General features: G+C 37.3%; 2 protein-coding genes across 8 annotated transcripts in view; both read right to left on the bottom strand.

The window, feature by feature from the left end:
* Positions 1–187: 187 nt before the first annotated feature.
* Positions 188–5,464, bottom strand: LOC100122200 (frizzled-7). The gene is made up of 3 exons (XM_001605752.5): positions 3,905–5,464; positions 3,450–3,826; positions 188–3,354 (listed from the first exon to the last, which is right to left on the bottom strand). Exons 1-3 carry the CDS (start codon positions 4,729–4,731, stop codon positions 2,816–2,818), a joined length of 1,743 nt encoding a protein of 580 aa, XP_001605802.1. The 5' UTR covers positions 4,732–5,464; the 3' UTR covers positions 188–2,815.
* Positions 5,465–8,112: 2,648 nt separating this feature from the next.
* Positions 8,113–22,490, bottom strand: part of LOC100122117 (tramtrack) — a 64,191-nt gene continuing 49,813 nt past the window's right edge. For 3 of the 7 annotated variants that reach the window (XM_032596699.1, XM_032596700.1, XM_031923647.1), the window contains one exon: positions 15,382–20,648. In XM_032596699.1, coding sequence (XP_032452590.1) covers positions 19,981–20,648 — 668 coding nt within the window. In that variant the 3' untranslated portion in view covers positions 15,382–19,980. Of the gene's footprint in view, positions 11,319–12,886; positions 13,256–14,459; positions 15,253–15,381; positions 20,649–22,490 lie in introns of those variants that run through there. The other 4 variants (XM_016987094.3, XM_016987093.2, XM_016987095.2 and 1 more) reach the window with 3 other exon arrangements.

Here is a 22,490-nt window from a genome sequence, read left to right as displayed (position 1 = left end):
GATGCACCGATTAAATTTTGTTTAGTCTATTTTTTATTTAAAGTTATAGTAATTTATAAACATTAAAAACAACATTTAAAAAAAATCCTTTTGTAATTACATAATGCAGAGAAATACTTTTTATTTCGTTAGAAAAAAAATAAAATTCTATGCAAATGGCCCATAATACTCAATTAATAAAACAGTATTTGTAATTATATATTTTTTATTGCTAAAAATGTATACAACATGTGAACCTTCCGATATTATAATTTACAATGTTTTGAAAATTCACCAATCGCACCGTTACTAATAACCATTAAATCTTAAATAAAAACCTTACAAAAAATAATTTGTTTTACGTTTTTAATTGAGCTCAGCAGTTTGAGAAATTTGTTCAACCGGGTCAATATATATGGCTCATTCTTTCATTGTCTAATCCTAAACTACAATTCATGACTCATACAAAAGATATATGTAAGCGTTCACGCATTGTTTTACAATAGTTCTTTTTTTATATATTTGCATCTTGATTGTTATATAAAGAATATATATATATATAAATGGATGTTTATAAAATGCAAATCACAGGTTCCACGATAAAATACATACACCAATCGTAGCGTGTGCAATCAACACAAACGCGCACACATAATTATTTATTTATATTTATGTACTTGTTCCCCCCGTCGTGACACAGCAAACGCCAAAAAGGATTTACATTTACAAAAGCTCGATAGTTTCATTGGACGAATTTTCTAATTACTCTTCAGTAAACGATTTAATACAAACAATCAATGCACAAGCCTGCAGTTGTTCAGTCGGCTAACCACGCAAAACATTCTTACCACTAAGCTATTAATCTTAAAGCAATCGAGGTTATCAAAATGTTTGTTTCTTCGTAGTATAATCAACTTATAATGTCAAGTCTATATTTTATTCAAGATTTTCATGTTTTGATCGCTGTTAAAAAAGGAAATATGTATTTAAGTAAGCAAAGACCACTTGTTTTCAAAGCATACGCATAAAAAACTCGACTAAACATTCTCGTGACTTGAAGATCTCACTCTCGTGAGATTCGAAAAGATATATAGGACTGAGACACATATATTTACACAGATTAAGTGAGTATTAGAATCTTAATATACATATTAAAGCTAAAGCTTCGATATATACAGCCTGCTCGCAATTTCACAATGCACAATGAATTAGTTTTTTATTTCTTTTTTGTTCCTTAGTGCGTAAATAAAAAATTAATTATAGTTATGATTCTCGCTTACTGTCTTAAAAACGTTATCAAAAGTTAAAAGATATAAATATAGCATCCGCTTATCAACAATTGTAAAATGTCTTAATCAAATATCAACTATTGTTCATGCTTTTTTGCGCAAAGCACACAAGATTTAGAAATAATTTTCCATAACTCTATGGATTAGTTATCAATAAATGTTATGTTATCTATACATTAGACACGCATTACACTTATAATTAATATAAGAAGATATAAAAATAACTAAAATAGAGAAATATCTAGTAAAAGATTATTATAGTATTAGAGTTAGTTTGATTCTTAAGTACTTCAACTAATGAAGTATGAAAATTTAGGCAATATTAGACTTCTTATCAAATTGAGCTTGTTTGGCAATGAACATTCAGTACGTCAAAGTTTCAGTATGTATATATTATAAAACGGCAGTGTTTTGTCATTAATGGTTTTGTAAAGTGGAAGAGTTGTAAAATCGAGTCATTGGTTTTTGATATAAAAGCAGGCACAATCATTTTAAAAATGCTTAAATGAGCTTCTGATAAAAAGTCATACCAAAATTAGAAAATTTTAAACCTTTGTATGCATCCTCTACGGATATAAAATTTTACAATTATTAGACTAAAAACCACATTAAGCCTGATTTACATTCTGCATAGAAACTGTACAATTTGAGAAAACTAATTGGCACAAAATTTCGCTACGTACGATAAATACAACGAAATGTACGACTGAATAAGACGTAAACTTATTTTCAGATCTCTGTTACCAACATATAACTCTGTAGGAACACGAAAATGAAGGCTCATCCATAATTCAAATATATGTGAACTTGGACACGGTATGAGTAACTTTAGTTATATTAATCTTATTACTTTTTATGAAAATTACTTTTCGAAATGAAAAATCAACAAACATCTTTTGATTGAGTTTCTAACTTGCAAATGCAACTGAAATTATCGCATCCGTTTGCTTGATAAAACTTCAAAGTCACATTAACAATCAGTCAATGAACTACTATACATAAAGCAGCCCATTTAAATACCCTTCAGTTTTTACAGTCTTTCAATTAAATGCAATACAAATTAATTGCTCTCAGCCATAAATTATTATTCTAGCTATTTCGTTTTGCGAGTTCTATAAAGAATTGAATAATTAAGAAAACAATATGCAACTGTTAAATTGTTCGATATTTAACGAAATTAAAACATGGTGGCAAGTCTCTAGATCCAAATTGTACTAGTTTAATAATTTAAACTACTTAAACTCGTAACGAGTTTCTTTTTAACTGTGAGAAGCCATTATGAAATGTGATAACAGGTACTGAAATAACATCGGAATAAACGTGTAGCTGTACTTAAGCATCAGAAATAAGTAGTATTTTAATTGATAAAATTTCTTTCGGATGTTGTTTCAGTCCTTATTAGAAACGGAATCTATATCTTTAACTTTTACCGATGAAATGAGAGTACAAAAACGACAAGGCAAACGGATGGACTATCAACAATTAATTCGAATTCCACCATGCATTGCTATCATCATATGGTCAAACCTCGTGCTCGTCCGAGAATCCTATACGTACGTGTCTATACGCCTTCCCTGAATATGATGAAAAAACTGTCTCCAACTGGTAAGAGTCTTGCTTGACCAAACCCAGAAGCTACTTGTGATTCCAACGATCATCGCCATCAGATACTTGATCATGAAGACCTCGAAGTCGGGCTTTCTGCTCAAGTCGCGTGCATCCTGGCCCATTGGGCAAGGAATGGCGTAGAGAGCTTGTGTTCCTGGCTTGGAGCACATTTCCTTGTTCCAGGTGAGCATCCAGTTGTCAAAGTAAGCTTGCTCGTAAAAGAGGCAAGCGATAACAATGAGGGCGGGCACTGTATACAGGACTGAAAAGATACCGATGCGTATCATCAGCTTTTCCAGCTTGTCAGTTTTGGTACCATCGTGTTTCATGACGGTGCGAATACGGAAGAGGGAGACAAAGCCGGCGAGGAGGAATACTGTGCCCAGTACCAGGTAGACGCAGAGGGGCGCAAGAACAAAACCCCGGAGGGCTTCGACGTTCCACAAACCCACGTAGCATACTCCAGAGAGTATGTCACCTATTGAATCATAGATGGTTTTGTAAATAATTTCAAAATAGACGTGTTTCAGCATCAGCAATTTGCACAACAATAGGACATGAATTAAAACCCACCTTCAACTTTACCCATTGCTAAAATGGATACAGTCTTGACGGCTGGTGCAGCCCAAGCTGCTAAATGAAAATATTGCGAATTAGCCTCTATGGCCTCGTGCCCCCACTTCAAGCCAGCAGCCAAGAACCAGGTGAGTGTCAAAATGACCCACCAAATGCTGGAAGCCATTCCAAAGAAGTAGAGAACCATAAAGAGAATTGTGCACATTTCCTTTTTGGTGCCCTGAGTTATGACAGAAGCCATCTGAACTCCCATAACGGGCGATGGAGCTGGTTTGTCACAGGATATGCTGTTTCCAGCGGCCCAGCCTACCACGTACGCCAGTGCAACCATCAAATAGCACACCGACAGAAATATTATCGGCCTTTCAGGATATCTGAAATGAAGCAATTGCAATAATGCCAAACTTGCGAACCACGTGACTAGTACTACAACAGACGATGCGTTCTCTTACCTGAATCTGTCGGTATCGATGAGGAAGGTCAAAAAGGTGAAGAAGCAGGAAGCGGCGCACAGAGTGGCCCAGGTGCCAACCCAGACTCTGGCAAACTTGCGCTCCGTCTCGGTGAAGAACATTCCGTCGCAGGGGGCTCCACAGTTGGCCTCCACCTTGTTTCCAACTTTCAGCGAATAACCATGCTGCTCCTCGATCTTAAAGTATATGGGGCACACGAAACCGATGTTCCTGCCTCCCAGCATGAAATTGTTGTTGCCAAAGGGCTTGGGGCCATTTCCCCAGGGTGGGTGGAACTCCGGAGCAGGCAGCCTGACGTCGTCTATGAGCGCAGGCACCTCGGTGGTGGTAGTCTCGTTCTTGCCAACGCACAGCACACCGTCCCTGTTCTCGGGGAACTTGGAGCACTCCATGCTCTCGGGCCAGTAGAAGCCAAAGTTATTCATGAGTCTCTCGCAGCCGTTCCTGGCGCTCTCGCAGAGACTCCTGCAGGGCGGCAGGGCCTTCTCGAGGATCGTGCAGACGGGCGCGTACATGGCGCAGAGGAAGAACTTGAGGTCGGGGCTGCACTTGAGCTTGACGAGGGGCGAGAACTGGTGCACCTCGGGCCCGGCGTCCTCCTGCTTCTGGTGGTTCAGGAGGTTCGGCATGATGGTCTCGTTGTAGGGCATGTCCTTGCAGAGCGAAATGGTGATGGTCTCGCACTTGCCGTGGGGCGCGAGCGGGTCCTTGGTGTGGAGGGCCCCGCCGCTGCCGGGCGTCGTCAGCAGGACGAGGCCGAAGATCGCCGCCGCGAGGTAGGGCGGCATCGAGGAGGAGCTCGTCATCTCGATGATGCCTGCAGGCTCGGCTCCTCGGACGGATGACGCTGGCGGCGTCGCGGAGTCTCGTCGGTCGTCTCGTTGCTGCGTTGCTCCTCCCGCTGGCGCGTCGCAGAGCTGCTGCACATATCACATCTAGCAGAGACGCGATGCTGGGTTCCGCGGCGACATCGTCGATTCGTCGGTCGGGCAGCTCGGGCTGATGCGGGGGAGAGATCCTGATCGCGCTGCGCCACGAGATGGAGGACTTTCTTTTCTCCTCTCTCTCTCTCTCTCTTCCGCGCAGCGAGGCTTCTTCTCTCCAGTCTCCGTGTATACCTATATATGCAGCAGACTGCAGGGGGATGACGAAGGGATCGGCTGTCTCCGTCTCTCTCCGTTCTGTGTGCACATACTCGGTATAAGTAGGTAGTCCTCTCCTCTCTCTGTCTCTCTCGCGCGCGCGCGCCTTTTCCTACTTATAACTTAGCGCTGTGCGGATGCGCGAACGTCTCGAGAAGCTGCGAGAGAGAAAATAACATGGAGGATGGGAGAGCGCTTCTTCGGCAGCAGGAGCTTTTGACGGAGTGCGCGCGGCTGCGGCTCTCTATATGTACGTAGTACATCGGATACAGTATGCGCGAAGACGCGAGAATAAGCGGAACGCGCGCATTCGAGGCGCTCGTTTGTGTGTTAAATGCGTGTAAACGTAAACAAGGCGAGGAGCGGAGGAGCGGAGGAGCGGAAGAGGAATGCTCTCTATGCTATATAGCTATACACATTACACGCACTGCGCGCACAGATGGTATTGTGTGCATCGGTTATATATATATATATATATATATATATAACCGATGTATATAATATATATGGCCATTGGCCGGGCTATGGCGCGCTACTGTGAATAGAGCAGCGCGCGCCACCGATCCGCGTGGAGGAATTTCGAGGTTATATATAAACGGGCCTCGAGTTGTAGAGGGAGCGAGTGTGTTTTGCCGCCAAAATTATGAATAGCCATCGCTCTTGGTGTTACGCGAATGAAAGAAAAATCGAATAATTGTATTTTGAAAGAGCTCATTGTTGATTTAATGTTTCAAACAGATACAAAAGCGTTCGATCAACCACTGTATCTCTCTGCTCTCGTGAATTAGTGAGCAATTCGTGAATATCGAACATCAGCGAGTTCCGCGCGTGATGCCGTAGTTTCGACACTCTTTTGGCGAGCATCGAGAAGAAGGAAACAAGGTCCGCTGAATGCCAGGCTGGCATGGCCGACAAATGATGAGGATTCCCTTGTACGCAAAAAGTATAAATTTCAACCATCTGTATCAATTAATAATTTCTCAACGTTCTCGTCGAGAAATTCAATGGATATTGCTCACAATGGGTGCAGTGGGCAGTTTGATTCCGATAAGGAAACTTGGAGCACTCCGCATGCTCTCGGGCCAGCAGAAGCGAAAGCTATTCATGAGTCTCTCGCAGAGGAAGAACTGGAGTCGGGGCTGCACTTCGGGGCTCGAACTGGTGCACCTCCTGCTTCTGGTAGCTCAGGAGGATCGGCATGATGGTCTCGTTGTAGGGCATGTCCTTGCAGAGCGGAATCGTGATGGGTTCGCACTTTGGCCCACAGCGTGAGCTTCGGCAGAACAGATGGCCAGCAGCAGGACGATCATTGAGTTTGGTAGAAATGACCCTGAGAACTGGCAATTTGTTAGGTAGTAACTAGGTTAACTCCTAACAACTTGTATGTACTTTGACACTAGATATGGGTTTGTCGGATTTTTGCTCATGACACGAGACTTCGTGCTTGAGACGAAGTTCAATCTTCTGTGAAACATAAAATTGCTATCTCAAGAAACAAATTATGCACAATTAAGGAATTCTATAACCACATCTCATTCTTTAATTATCGTAGTTATAGTTAAGTTTGATGAATAAAAGTTTAATCAAGTGTAGTCCGATATAATAATTAGATGGAAAAAATTATAAATATAAAGAGCTGGTCGTTTATAGAAAGAAAATCGATGGTATTCTGTTTATACATTGTAAAACATACCTAAACGTGATGACAACTGAAAAAGTCTTATGTATTTTTCCTAGAAGTCCTTAGATGTATATACCTACATATATTAACAGCAGCACTCTTATAGTAATAATTATATTCAATATATACTTACACTATAGCAGTAATAATAAATTTGGAAATAGGAACGATGGAAAGGGGAAACAGTTTTGGGAGAGGCAATGATTCTCGTCGTGGATCGCTGGAAATCGATATACGAGGAATCGAGAATCACAGCTCATGTATACGAAATATGGAAGGTTAAAACATATATATATATATATATATATATATATATATATATATATATATATATATATATATATATATATATATATATATATATAATATATATATATATATATATATATATATATATATATATATATATATATATATATATATATATATATATATATATATATATATATATATATATATATATATATATATATATATATATATATATATATATATATGATGTTGCAGTTGAAAACTTATTTATGCATACGTAATTTTATTTTTGCATTTTTTTGTGTCACGTTAGATTTTTATTAACCAAAGTTGTTTATTTACTAAAAATGCGTCGAGTTGCAATCATATGCATGATATACACAAAATAAAATATAATATGACGGATTTAACTTGATTTTTTAACCTACATTACATAAATAATAAATTTTTTAAACGGACAGACTCTTTTGAGGATTTACTTGGACGAGCACGATTTATGTCTATCTATAACCGTACTCAAAATGAGCCTTTTATTATACAAATTTGTAACCACCGGCCATTGCATTGTTACGCATACTTAATCGGTATATATACTATATGTACAATTTTATTTTGCTCATATATTCCTATATATAATTTAACGCCAATTTTCTTCAAACGTTCAATATTGTTTAGAGTTGTTTTTAATTTTATAATAGGTTATATGAAATTAAAGAAAAAATTCCACAAATTCATTCTACTGTATCTTGTGTATGCAAGCAAATACTAATTTAAAGAAAATTGATGATACATTTATCTTCCACTTTCCGTTGTCGATGCCCAGCATAATATTTTTTCATTGTCGCATTCTGTAAATAACAGAAACTCTCTCTCTCTCTCTCTCTCTCTCTATATATATATATATATATATATATATATATATATATATTTTGTAAATATTTCGTATATCATAATATACGTTATATATCTTCATCATGTCTGCGTATATAGTTGTACTTTTAATAAAAAAAAAGTGCTTCGTCCTTTTCTAAGTGAACGTATTGTACATACACTTATATTATCGCCGAAAGAATTATGTGGTACGCTTATTAGGAAGATGCATATATTTGGCACTGATTTATTTTTATTTTGTTGATCATGAATCTCCTAAATTTTTCATTATGTTATTGCCCGATGATTTACAAGAGAAGAACAAAATGAAAATGTGCTAATTGTTCAATCTTTAATAATGATTACCTTCAATCTACCGACATGCACTTTTGAAAAAAAAAATATGTATATATATATATATATATATATATATATACTGAAAAATCAATTAAATACCTTTATTTAAGCCTTAACTATAATAGCCACTTTATTGACCTGAAAAGCTAACTAAAATGGCATTATTTCCTTATATATTTTATTCCTGCACGTTTCTCGCGTACGAGAAAAAATATAGAACTTAACATTTTCAAAAATCCTCAATAATTTAACAAGTGTATGAGGGTAATAGCCCCACTCTTTTTAAGTCAACAAAGTGGCTACGTACAGTTAAGTCGTAAATAAAGTTCTATATGCGCAACACGAGAGTAAAGTCGGCTATTCCCTCGGGGTGATTACTTAGCTGAAACCCGCACCCGTGGAAATAATCTACGACTTTCCTTGCTTGTTGTATTATGTACTATTTTTGATTCAAGTTTAACACTTATTTTTTTACTATATGTGTTAACATTTAAAGCTTCATTGAATCCGCATGTATAGCCCTTTTTCGTTCTTTCGTCAATATTTAATTGGTTTTACGCATTTATTTTTTCACGACGCGTGCACGATCACATTTTATTTACAACCATCACAATATTGGCTCCCCCGCAGAATATATTATAAGTATGCCACTATTGCTAATTAATATTTGAAAAGTTTTCGTATATCGTCATACGCATGAGTTTTTATTTAGCACCAAAAACGACGCAGTGCCTTATTTAGGACTCATATTGTTTTCAATCGTATGTATAGGTGTGATTTACCAGCTCATTTGGTTTTGTCATTTAATAATTGTTATGGACTATAATCACATCTTGAAAGACTTCTTGAAGTTTTTTGAAATAAACATAATTGCAATTCCGATGTGATAATAATATAAAATATTTTTCATTCAGCACTAATAATCAATCTTTATTTCAGCTTAGCTCGAAAATTAAATTAATGTACCCAATGTACGTGATGTAGAAACCGTTGAATATGGACGAGCTAATAAAAATTTAATACGTACATATCTGTGCTAATAATTGCAGTGAATTGATGTCAGGAATCATAAGTTTTTTTTTCGAATCACTTGTGACTATTCCAATGAAGTGTAATGTATATTTATTTCTACATCACATATGTCAAACAATTTATTGATCGTATGTTTAAGTGACAACGCTGCATATTGCACGTACAAATGCACGTGTATGTATGTATGTACAACAAGTATGTAGTAAATGTACTTTCGGAACTTTGCATCTTGTCTATAATATATTTATAACGATTTTGTTCGAATCTACCGATCTCTATATATAATATATAATATTGGTTTTAGAAGACACACCGAGAGGAATATATATATTCGATTTTTAAACTGCGATATTCAACTGTCAAAATGCTCAAAAAGAAAAATTTTAATTTGAAAATTGCATGAAAATTCGTGAAAAATGTTTACATTTGTTTTTGTGTAATAAGGAATTTGTTATGAAGGTAAACGTTACCCATTTTTCATACAATTTTCTCAAATAATTTTCACGCAGATATATTACGAGTATCATTCATTTATTTACTTTTTATTGAAAATTCTCCCTGAGAAAATTAATTAGCCTTATATTTTTTGATCTCTTGAATAAAGTTTCGCCTGCGAACGCATGTATATTTCAGAATCAAGTTTCTCGCGAGTCAAACATTGATCGACGTTGATAAAACTCGAATAAGGATATATATATATATACAGTTTGATATATAATATATGTATTTTATTGCATATACGAGTTCTGAACCGCGATTTTCATTAAAATATAATTGCATCTATATGTTAAGTCTGGTACTTCATAGGTAAAGGAATTAAAAAGTCGAGGTATTTGTAATAATAGTTTCATTATATGATGATTAAGCTTTTGTTGCATTGATTCTCAGTTTTTCTGCAACAAAAACGAACCATTTTTGTCATTAAAATATCACTTCACATTTATAGTTTTAGTTTTCATATCGTCCAGCGAATGGTTTGTGGCATAAAAAGAGTATTTTCATCCCATGCACGCATAATGGCCTATGAAATCAGTCAATCGTCAGCAATAATAAAGATTGTTAAAAAAATCTTTAGATATTTTCTTCAAAGTATACATAGATAAAGCGTCGATTCTAGTGTTTAAATTATGTCCTTGTTTTTTTTTCTCATACTCGGCGGAAGACTCGGTTAAACTTTCACGTCAAGTGGTGGAAGAGTGAGCATTGGTATCCTAGATTTACTTTTCTTTTTTACAAATAAACTGCCCCGATCGTCGTAATGTCACTTAGTTATTTAATTAATTTTAATATCAGACTCCATAATATGTATAGGATGGTTGATTCTAAACGATCATTCTTTTGGCACTATAATGATTTATACATTGACACGGATCGTTGCACAGGTGAATCATTGTGAGATTCCATCAATTCTTTTTATGCTTCAAAACTATAAAAGTAGTATATAAATAATGTTTTACGCTGTATAATATCTACAAAATAATTTCCGTACAAAAATATTCGACTCCATATTCTATATTTAAATATCGCGCATGCTGATGGCTGAATGCAAATTAGCATATACCATATCAATAAAAAAGAATCGCATAAATTTGGCATCGCAGCTAGGCAATCTTTGGCACTCAAAAGAGCATATAATTTCGTTAGACTGAATTGACTGAACGAAACTACGCCTATAAAACAGCACGAGAAAAACTGAGAAATCTCACAACTTTGAATTGAATCCACCTGCACTGAAGAGGAAAGAGATCACGGAAGATTGCATTCTATATACAACGGACAGCGTATACATCGCTCGTAATTAATATGTACAGACTACAGACGTTCAGGCGAGGCTGATGTAGAAGGTGGTTGTGCTGCGACCGCGACGACATGGCTGTCCGTCGTCGAGGAGCGTCGAGAGCCGGCCTTAGCTGTTCATGACGGTCGAGCGCCTGGAGTAGCCCCGGCGAGTGACCGTTTCGCCTTGAGCCTCGCACTCGCGCTTCACCCGGTCGATTATGTCCGCCACGAGCTTCTCCTCCTTCTCGCGCTGCTGCTCCCAGTCCGGACCTCTGCCGATCTGTCGGGTCGTGCGGATACGTGTCATTGTATATCGTTAGGAATATTTCTTTTTTTTATAGTTTGGACACATACGACAAATTATATTGTTTGATGCCCTGTATCGTCTGAGAAATTTCACGAGACTAAAACATTGATTACGATTTTCACAAGTAGATTTTGCATAATGTTTGTTATCTATTAGGGTACATGAAGTGTGTTAAAAAAAAAAAAAAAAAAAAAAATAGCGAAAGAAATATTTGTGTGCTTGATTGTGTTGTTTGCATGTTGTATCATCCTCGAGAGTCAGTGCAAGTTTAACATTGCATGTACAAATATAACTATAGCGCATAATAAGCATTTATCGAAATCTTAAACGAATGAACAAATTAAATATAAGCAAATACAAGCCTTGAATATAATAACAGATGCGCATGCATGATCGGTGCAGTATAATTGTAATAACAAAAGAAAAACGAAAAACAAAGGGGGTCACTGTATGCAAAACAACTGTAACTTGTTCTTTTCATAAAAATCATTTTATTGTAACAAACTGCGAGCTATAAGCATTGAGCGTCAGCAGGTTCAAAAAACCAGATACTATACAATGTTGTTCGAGAAAAACGTCTCACGAAATCAACACAATCATAATTTGTACTCGTTTGAAGGAACTGTTTGCTCCCGAAAATCTTCTTATTTTCATATAACTTATCTCATCGTGTAAACTCGCGTACAAAAAACTCGTATCTCGATCTATAATCAATATAATCTCACTACATCGAATCCGACTAGTACTTCGTATATAAATGACGTATAAATTAACATATCCACGCATTAGGATCTGGCTTTCTTGTGAAACAACGATATAATCATAATATAATAATGAGGGTGCACACGTATAAATGGTATCGTAAAATGTACAATACACGAGAACGTTGAACAGATCAATAAGAACTGTAATGCAGATGTTTGCTCAAGCATTGCGTTTTACGAGGGAAAGAGAGAAAGAAGGTCTATTATTATGCGATTGTGCAGCCATACATACATAATAATGATACAATTCTACAACAATAATAAGCCAGTAACGTTGCGTTTTAATTGGCTTAGAGTAGCTAAATGAATTGCACATACAAATGAGAGAATCGCCGACCGCGTGCGGACAGGATGTGTTCTTGTTCGAGTATATAAGTACTGCTGATGTGTGCGATGTAAGTGAAGAATGTTGAAAAGAGAACTGTCAATGCATTGGGTCGTATAATGTTACAGATAAATTTGTTATTTGTGGTGAAATGCCAGTTCGGAAGCACCTTTAGTTAAAATTGAATAAAATTGAATAAAATTGAATAAAATTGAATGTATGACGCAGGCAGGCATATTAATCGACAGTTCTCTTCGGCGCATGTGTAGGATAATCTTCAACTGATGTGTATTATTTTCCGAAGCAAGAAGAGCTGACAATTCTATTCAACGTTGCAGAATGCACTTTACATTCATATAATTAACTTGCAAACAGAGTATAATTCCATGCTAGCAGACGAATAGATCGCTGTCAGCTCTTCCAAATTCACAGCGCAGCGCCATCGGCCTTACATCGACAGCAGCGTTTCCCTTCCTGAGAGTCGTGGCCGCGTTGACGCCCTTGGCCCCATTGCTCGCCGGCTGTTGCTGCAGCAGTAGCGGCTCCTCGCGGTTCTCGTCGTTCTCCTCGGAGGTGGCGCCGGTCGAGTGCCTCGAGCTGAGGTGCCCGATGTAGCCCTTGCGCGACTTGAAATAGGCGTTGCAGCTGGCGCACTTGAAGAGCGGCGCCGGCTGGCTGACCGCGGAAACTTGATGGTTGCTGTTGGCGCTGCTCACGTGGAGCTTGTACTTGTGACGGTACCAGCGGGTCCGCGAGGGTAGCACCTCGCCGCACCACTTGCACACCACAGAGCCGTCCTTCTGGATCAGGTACTCCAGCAGCTTGCGGCAAACAGCAGAGGCTATGGTATTTTGGCTTTTGTTTTTTGCTCGACTCCTTTCTCGGCAAATGGCTCATTGCGCGCGAAAGCTCTTGATCTTACTTATTAGCGCGAATGGAATAAACATTGATGGGCGTAATCTACGAATTAACTAATGATCGTTTGGAAGTATTAACAGTGTAGTGAAGTGTATAACTGATGTAATAAATGCACAAGTATGTAAAATGGAAGGCTGCTCAGTGGATTGAGCTCGGTTCGCGACCAAGCTTCTTCTACGTGCGAGTAACAACGGTAAACGAGTATTCTAACGTAGATTCTTCAAACAACAAGTCCCTTTTTCTAATTTGGACCAGATCGATCGGCCTAAACTATAACAAACTACAGTATAATATGACACGTGTGTGCGTGCGGTTGAGTGCTTTAACGCGATTGTATAATCATCTGCACTTTAAAATCGACTATAGATATTTACAAATTAAGCGCCAATAAGCGATACGCGTTGCAATTAATATAACGTGTACAACGATACATATATATATATATGACCAGTGCCAACTATCGGTATTGAAACAGGTACAAATTGCGATATTGAATATACAATGAATGTGAAAAGTGATCCTATCGCAAGATGCTTTTTATGAATGTAAGTGATTTTGAATAGCTGATTTAATGTATCGAACTGTTGAGATCAGGATATTTATTTTTATCACTTATTATTCTAGACGAAAACCTCGCATGGCACCCTAATTTTTAATATTTTAAATGCTTCGTAAAAATTCGCACGAGTTAAATTTGCAAATATCAAAATTCTCGTAATTCATCTACATTATAAACTGGAAAAACGTCTGCCTGGTACGCAATACACATTTCATCTCTAACAAAAAGCTATTTTATATAGATACTTTATAAATGATAACGAAATGAAAACTGTCTTTAAATATGTGTATGCTTTTTTCATGTATCTCTAGATGTAACTTTCCAGTTTTTCTTTTAGGCTTCCCGACATTTACTGGATGTCACTTTGCATAAATGCCTCTGAAATGTCCTAATTTTATATATAATTCAACGCGATAGATAATAATAATGATAACACACATTTTTTTAATCCACACGCTACTGATAAATATTCAATATAAATTTTATCAATTCACCAACAAACTGACTAGACGAACAATGTCTACAAAAAATTGACTAAGTAATCTTGACTAGAAACGAGTATAATTTAGTTAGAAGAGCACGATTTTTTCTGTCTGCCACTTTTGATAAACGACCGCAATCAACTCTCACTAATAATTAAGCTTTGAATTTCCTATAAAATGCCGTTTTGTAAAAATCGAGAAGTGCAAGTATAATATATATATATAGTAATTTACACTCGTACTTGCACTTCTGATCGGCATCACCTATAACGCCATTTCGGCATCTACATTACCGATGCGGATCTTTGAAAAAAAAGTAACTGCCTATTCTAAATCCTGGGCCTGAGCTCCGTAGCTATTTGGGTCCGATCAACAGCGGCGGCACTGGCGCAGCTCATGGCAAACTCCTGAGCCCTGCTTCGTGCCAGAGCAACAAGGAGCCTTCTCTGCTGGGCTTGAGCCCCCGCTCGCCTGCTACGGTGCCCAACGGCCTGGCCGACGGCCAGAGCTCTGAGGGCCGCGGGGTGCCAACCAACCTGTTTGCGGACCTCGGGCTCGGGCTCCTGCGCAGGCTCCTCGGGCTCCTTGCAGGGCCTCAGCTCCGCCGATGCCGACAGGAAGTGAACACCCTCGGCGTCGGCGCCGCTCTTCGCCGGTAATTCGTCGCCGATCCGGCTGATCACCGTCTGTTGATGCTGCTCCTCGTGGGGCTGTGGCGCTGAGCTCGAGTTGATGGACGTCGAGTCCGAGTCGTCAAAGTCCTCGGCGTAGTCATTGTCGTTCATGCGCTGCGGGGGCGGCGGCGTAGACGAGCCGCAGATCTCGAAGGTGATGTCGCTCGGGAGACTCGGTAGACTACCTGCAAAAAGACAAAGTCGTCGAGAGGACGCTGTGAATTGGTCTCATATATCGTTAGGTTCGTTAATTGCAGGTACAATTTTTAATTTTTAATTTTGGGCAATTTGGTGGTTGAATGAAAACTCGGCTCTTAAGTCTCTCTATACATATATATATATATATATATTATATTTCTTTGAAGAAGGCTGTGGTCATTGATACAAGAAACGCTCGATCGAATATAGACTATTGCAATGTATATCACAAAGAGTTACAAAGAAACTACAATTAGATAAAAACAAATACAAATAGTATAAGAATTATTACAAACGTGCTTTTGCCTTTCTCATACTTCTCCTTATAATAGTCGATCGTCCGCATCGCCACCAGGCACCATGTGTTATTTATTAATATATGTTTTATATAGGTACACAAGCGTTCACGTTATTAGAAATACGCATAACGAACAATAATCGAAGGCTTCTCTGTGTACAATATCTGGTTTCGTTCATTGTAAAATGCATCCGATTTTGCTTTAAATAGATATTTGTATATATGTTTAGTATTTATATGCATCCATATTTTTCTTATCTTTTTGTATAAATCTGTCTAGCTCGCTGCCCTTCTGAGAGAATTATTAGAGAGAAACACTAAAGCTATCGGTCGAAATTTCGGACTTTTAGTCCCATGTCATTCGTCCTAAACTAACACTGCTATAAGTATAAGAAATAACCGTGCACTGGGGCGATCTGCTTTATTGCTTCGGTCACGATAGAACTGCTATTACACATCTAAATAGCTTACTTTTTGCTCTTCGCGTTATCATATACATACAACAATGGTGAATCATCACTCTAATTTTCCCTTTCCGTGCTTCAAAAGAAATATAGACTAATTGAAAAGTGCTACATGAGAAAAATAATCGGGGTTTCGTGCTTACGTTTTAAATATGTGCTTATTCAATTCGCATTAGCGCGTGGTTTTGAATAAAATATTTGCATCTTGAGAAATGCGGTTTATTATTATAATAATTAATACGAGCCCACATGGGCCCCGCGGCGAAATATAAATCATATACATATTATATTATATATCTCTTCTTGTTCTATTTTTGCTTTAAAAGCCTACCTGTGCTTCCTTACTTCGTGTTTGTTTCGCCGACTTGACCACGCTACCTAGTCTTCCCGGTGTTTCAATATTTTCACTGTCATTTTTAAATTAGACTTAATATAGTAATCCGTCGTCGATGATATAATAATATTTAACATTAAAATAGTGACAATTATTCAGCGAAAGTATTAATATATTTTTATGAAACTACAACGTAAGTGTAAATTAATTGCAATTTTTTTAATACACCGAAGAGAGAAAAACAGGCATAAAAATATAACCTTTTCCAATTGGCAAATGTTAATTTTTTCTTGCGAAGAATGGATTTTGTTTTTATGCGCACAATAAAATTGAAAAATTGGACAATTTGACTATATTGAATACTAGATACTTCATGGATGCCAGTAATCACTACAAAATTATACTACACTGACCCGTCTATATACGTTTTCATTACTTTTAATGTAAAAGCGAGATTTTTTCAATCTTTCTTACTTATCAAATGTTATTGGGAATTATCTCAAAACACCATTAAATTAACACTGAATTCCAACAGTTTCAAGTATAAAAAGGCTTAATGTTTCTATATTATTATTGCTAACATGTTCAAATAAAGAGTAAATAAAGTTTATAACTTTAGAATAAAGTGTTTATTTAACTTATAATTTAATATTTTTATTTAAGGTCTCCTACCAATTAGTAACATTATCTTTAAATTAACATATGTTCGCTCAACAATCTTAAAAAAACCAATTTTAAACCAATTATTGTTCGTAATTCGCAACTTGCACTCTCAACCACTTTCAGTTAAGTGAATATACGCTACAAATATTTAGGAAAATAAACAAAAAATCTCGCTTATACAGCCCATTGATTCAACGTTGTGTGCTTGAACGTATCGTCGGGTAAAGGTGGCGAACGCTTGACAGATCGAACCACTTTGTGAAAGGTTGAACGACGACCGTGCGCATAACTACATAATCTCTCTCTCTCTCTCTCTCTCTCTCTCTCTATATATATATATATATATATATATATATATATATATATATATATATATATATATATATATATGTATCTATATAAACATTTACTCTGTTAAATAAATTTTTCCTCTCATATTTCACGCTAGAGCTATACTCGTTACAAAACTCACGGCCCTCTCACGCTTTTTACTCACACATCTTCAAGACATGCACACGTAAGACTTTTACATAGTTGTAGCGATTATGTATATATAATGCGGAAGACCAATACTGCTTTCGGCTCGATTCACGTACGAAAGCTTGACAAAATGAACGCGAGTCCGACGCAGTATCGTTACTGTGCGTATTCGTAAAACTATTACAATTTTCGAACTCAGACGTCATTTGTGAATCATTCGAGAGACGAGCGCCATTAGTTTTTCGTTATTTTTTATTATTTAGAATTCTTTCTAAAAAATGTGCAGCCCAACACCGAAAATAATTTATATAATGAAAAAAATGTAAAAATTAACAAACAATGAATTCTCGTTAAACTGTTATTACAATCGATATTTTTTTCTCAACGAAACGTTTTAATAAAAGTTGTATGTGAAAACAAAATCAATGGTAGGAAACGAACAAGGATCCTACTCGGAAGATTTTCAGTCGAGAAACAGACGTATATATGAAAATCGTAATACATATCCAACACGTAATAATATAAATTTTTCTCTATTATCTTATATAATCTTTAATAAACACTCTTTGTGTGTCTATGGGTGCATCCGTGCATCTGTATCGCTTTATTCTTTTAAAGTAAATTCATATATTTATGCTGTGCGCTCAAAACGATTATTAATGGTAAATAATGATACAGTGTAATATTTTCGTAACTATAATATAGTAATAATAATATAATAATAATAATAATAATAATAATAATAATAATAATAATAATAATAGCGGTAATCATAACAGCAATGATAAAAATAGCAATGTTGCAAATAATAATAATATTGATAGGAGTAATAATTCGCCAATAAACTATTCTCTATAATACACTCAAATTCAGAGGTCTGTACACATATACACAGTTACTGCTAGGCAGCCAACTCTTGTATAATCGTGCATAACTTCATCAATATAACTCTTACATATTTGTAATTATCGCTTGCATCTCTTCCCATAACATGGACCAGGAAAAACTACTACCTCGTAGTTAACTATCTATGTAACCGTCGTCTCTGACATTTTAAACATTATATCTTTTGGAAATATATAATATATATTGTATGCATATATACTCTTGAAATACTTTCTACGTCGATAATAATGGTTTTCTTTTCACGCACCATTGGTTTATTAGTTTTGCATAGGGGAAGAGAGTTCCTTCAGTTAAGAAAAATGCACATATGTTAAATCGACTTACAGGATCTTGAATAATGTAGAGTCGAAAAATACCTCGAACATCATGAAAGTCCATGAACGTTTCTTTTGCAAATATACCTAACTTATTTGCGAACTTTTCGTTAAATTCGCCAGGTAAAGTGGATATGTAAATATTTTTTTTCTTGTCCTTTATTCTTTTTTTTATTGGAATTGCTTTCGATTGTTTTACTAAAAAACATTCTTTCTAAGAGCACAAGTAAAAAATTGTCAAATTTTTCATTCACATGAGGAATTTACTCGCAAAAAAGACACATCGATTTTTAAGTATAAAAAGGAAAAAACAGACGCAAGAAATGGTTAAGGAAAGCATCCTTACAATACCCAATCAATATTTGAAGAAACGTTAGTCTCTCATTTTTCTTACAAATCGTTAACAGCTATTTATATATACCTCGTATTGCATCCGCTCCCGTCAATTATTTTCCTTTTTAGCTTGAAGAAATCGTTATTTATCTCTTACAGTCTAAGACGCGTAACGTGCAAAAACTCTTGCTTTACGAAAAAAAAAAATACTGTCGAGTCCCTTACATCTGATCACAGTGTCGCTGTCTGTTTTACGATTCGTCTCATAATTTGAATTTTGATCGCTCAAACGTACACTTTGAGGAGTATGGAAGATACAACGGAAGGAAGAAATTAATCATAAGAAATTCGTGTTCTAGTTATAAGGCACGGCGTGAACGTCAATGTTCCTGTTTACGGGATTTTTTAAACTGCTTCAAAGTAACCATGTGACCCCTTGTCGTCGACAGATCAATCCTCTCATAGAACATAATAATTATCAAGACGTACTGCGCGTATCAAAAGTTTTCAAAATTGAACCTTTTACGTCCGAATAATAGTTTTCGATTTGCCAACAAATCTTCGTCAACGCGGTAAATCGTTTTTTTCATAATCAAGATTCTTAAAAAAAAAAAGTACTCGTAAAACTATCGTTCTGATCTTATCACAGCAATGTCTCTCGATAACTTACAACGCGACGACGACAAAGAATCCTCATCGACCACCTCTCCGCAGAGCAACGAGTAGTTCCCCGCGCAACGCCGCACGCGGGGTAGTCACTCACTTTCTAAATCACGTGGAACTTTGTCCCTCTATAGCGGGGGGACGGAAAACTCAAGAAGGCCATATGCAAAACAAACGGAATCTTAGTTAAACAAAGAGAAAAAGAAGGTGATAAGAAGGCGCAGGGAAGAAGTCGTCATAAACTGAGACTAGCCGAGCAATTAGGGCGGCATGAAGAAACCAAAGGGCATGACGCAGTCCTTGGGCATAAAGCAGTCGTGGACGGTTTTCATGTGGTTCTTCATTTTGTCGGGCCTGGAGAACTCCTTGCCGCAGACGGGACACGGGAAGACCTTGCGCTGGTGTCCCTCATGGTACAAGAAGGCATGTCGTTGGAAGCTGTACTTGTTCTTAAAGGTCTTTTGGATGTCGACCTTGGCGCACTCTGTGCACTGGTAGACACCCTCGGAGATGGAGGCGTATCTGAACAGATTCAGACCTCTGACGGACATCTCGGTGAGCTGTTCGGCCGGGTCCTGAGACTGCGAGGTAGCCCTGCGACGCATCCGGCGTTTGGGCACTTGGCGGCCGGTTGGCGCGCTCATGTTACCCGGCGTCTGAGGCGTGCTGGAGTTGCGTGGCAGCGACGAGGAACGTGGCGAAGCTGTCGCCGCCGCCGTCGTCGTCGTCGTGCTGCCGCTCGTCGTCGTGGTCGTGTTGCTGTTGGTGCTGCTGCTGTTCGTGGTGGAAGACGGTGTGCTCGGGGTTCGAGGCGACGACTCCGTTGTTGGCTGGTGCGGAGTGGTCGACTTTTCCGGAGTGCACATGCCGCGCGACTTTTCTGACGACTCGGACTTGACGCTGCTGCTACTGCTGCTGCTGCCCATGTCTGGAAGAGGAGAACAAATTGCGTTAGTTGATGTTTCTTTTTTGAGCTTCTTCGTTCGTGGGGTGCAATAATATTACTAAATAAACATTTTTACGTGACAATTATACGTTTGCGGAAAATAACTGCCCTGAATCGTTTTCAAATTCTCAAACAAACGTCATTGTTGCAGTTATTTTCTCGGCGTGCTCTATTTTGAACGATGAATTGTCTATAAGAAATATGATAATCTGGCAGCTCATGCAAACCAAATCATGTAATCAACAAATAATACGACATCGATAGTACTTGTAATTACTGATAAAATAAATGATGATAAACGCATATCAATATAAATACGTGAACTTGTCTAACTTATACTTAATAAATAAAATAATAGGATCTGTGATGAAACAAGGAAGTAAGGAGGAGCCACAGGCACAGCAGGTGGCAAACACATATAAAAGGAAATAAACAAAGTAAACCAATTAAAATTATACCATTCTTTAATAAAGTTGCGCGACAACGTGTGTGCGTGTGTGTGTGTGTGTGTGTGTGTGTGCATATACGTAAAGATAACGATGATCGTCACCATCGCATGCAGCAATGTAACGCCGACGCATTTTCACGCGTGTATATAGCACGGCCCTTCTGTATACGATAATGTAAGCACGCAAGCGAATAACATAATATAATAAACGCGGCCGTGCAAATAATCATCGAGATGGATCATAGCACAATGAATAAGGGTTCAGCTTATTTACAAAAGACAAAAGACGAACAAAAGGAAATCATGTATATAAATATAGCAAAAGAAAAACACGTGTGCGACAACGAACGGAAAACGCGTATTTTCGGCGTTTGACTTTTAATAAACGGAGATATGCGGCTAGTACGTATAGTCGCGAGTCTCGAAGCAGCGATTATATTATATGCGATTAATGTAAGTTATTATGATGGTTTTTTTTGCTTTTACGTGTCTGCGAGAGATGCGAGTAAAAAGTGCGGTTAATCGGTACAAGTCTTTTCGGTGAGTTCGCCCGCACTCATCAACGCAAATGTTCTCCGTATTTTTTTCTCAAAAAGTTCTACACACCTAAATGCAATGGCAACGTGCAATAAACGGTCCCTTTCCGTTCGTTTCGTACACTTTTGTTATTTTTTCGTTCGTTTTTGCTTTACCATACATAGATATTAAGCAAAATGAAATTATAAATCAACAATACGTGTATAATCAACATGCAAAACAAAAAAGATATATTTCTATGGTAATAATAATATAATAAAAATTGTAATAGTAAATAGTAAATCGTTTGTTGCGCTCGTTCTCATATTTTACAAAGAGCACGTGATACAGCAAAACGCAGAACGGAACTTAAATCATAAAATAATATATACGTGTTTGGATCCAGCCGAGCGTCACGAAACTCCGATTCAGTCAACAAACATCGGTGCGCGATATTTGCATATGTTGCTGCTGTTTATACCCTGCGATTTTCTCGCCGGAGAAAACAAAAGACATATAACCGGATTCTTTCGCGTGAACACATTGCAATTTATACAGGTACACTAGTGAACGTATGCTCTGAAGTAAATAAAGGGCGACGTGTATACACAATTATTATACAATCTGGAAGTTCGAAAGGCTCGGCAGGAGACAGGCGCAAAATGCATGTACAACTAGAATAATAAGGGAAAAATAATGTATATAATGATATCAATGTATATATGTAATATGTAATAAGAACGACATCTAAATTAACGTAATTTTTGGCTAAGAGTTAACGATGTGCTACTAGAAAACTCGACAATAATAAGTGTATGACATGAATTAGTCTCTCGATCAAGCGCATCGTTTCCTTGCAT

The sequence above is a fragment of the Nasonia vitripennis genome, chromosome 2, assembly GCF_009193385.2.
Source record: "Nasonia vitripennis strain AsymCx chromosome 2, Nvit_psr_1.1, whole genome shotgun sequence".
In the NCBI taxonomy this organism is placed as follows: domain Eukaryota; kingdom Metazoa; phylum Arthropoda; class Insecta; order Hymenoptera; family Pteromalidae; genus Nasonia; species Nasonia vitripennis.
Note: the sequence above shows the minus strand (reverse complement) of the source record. Positions and strands in the feature narration are given on the sequence as shown.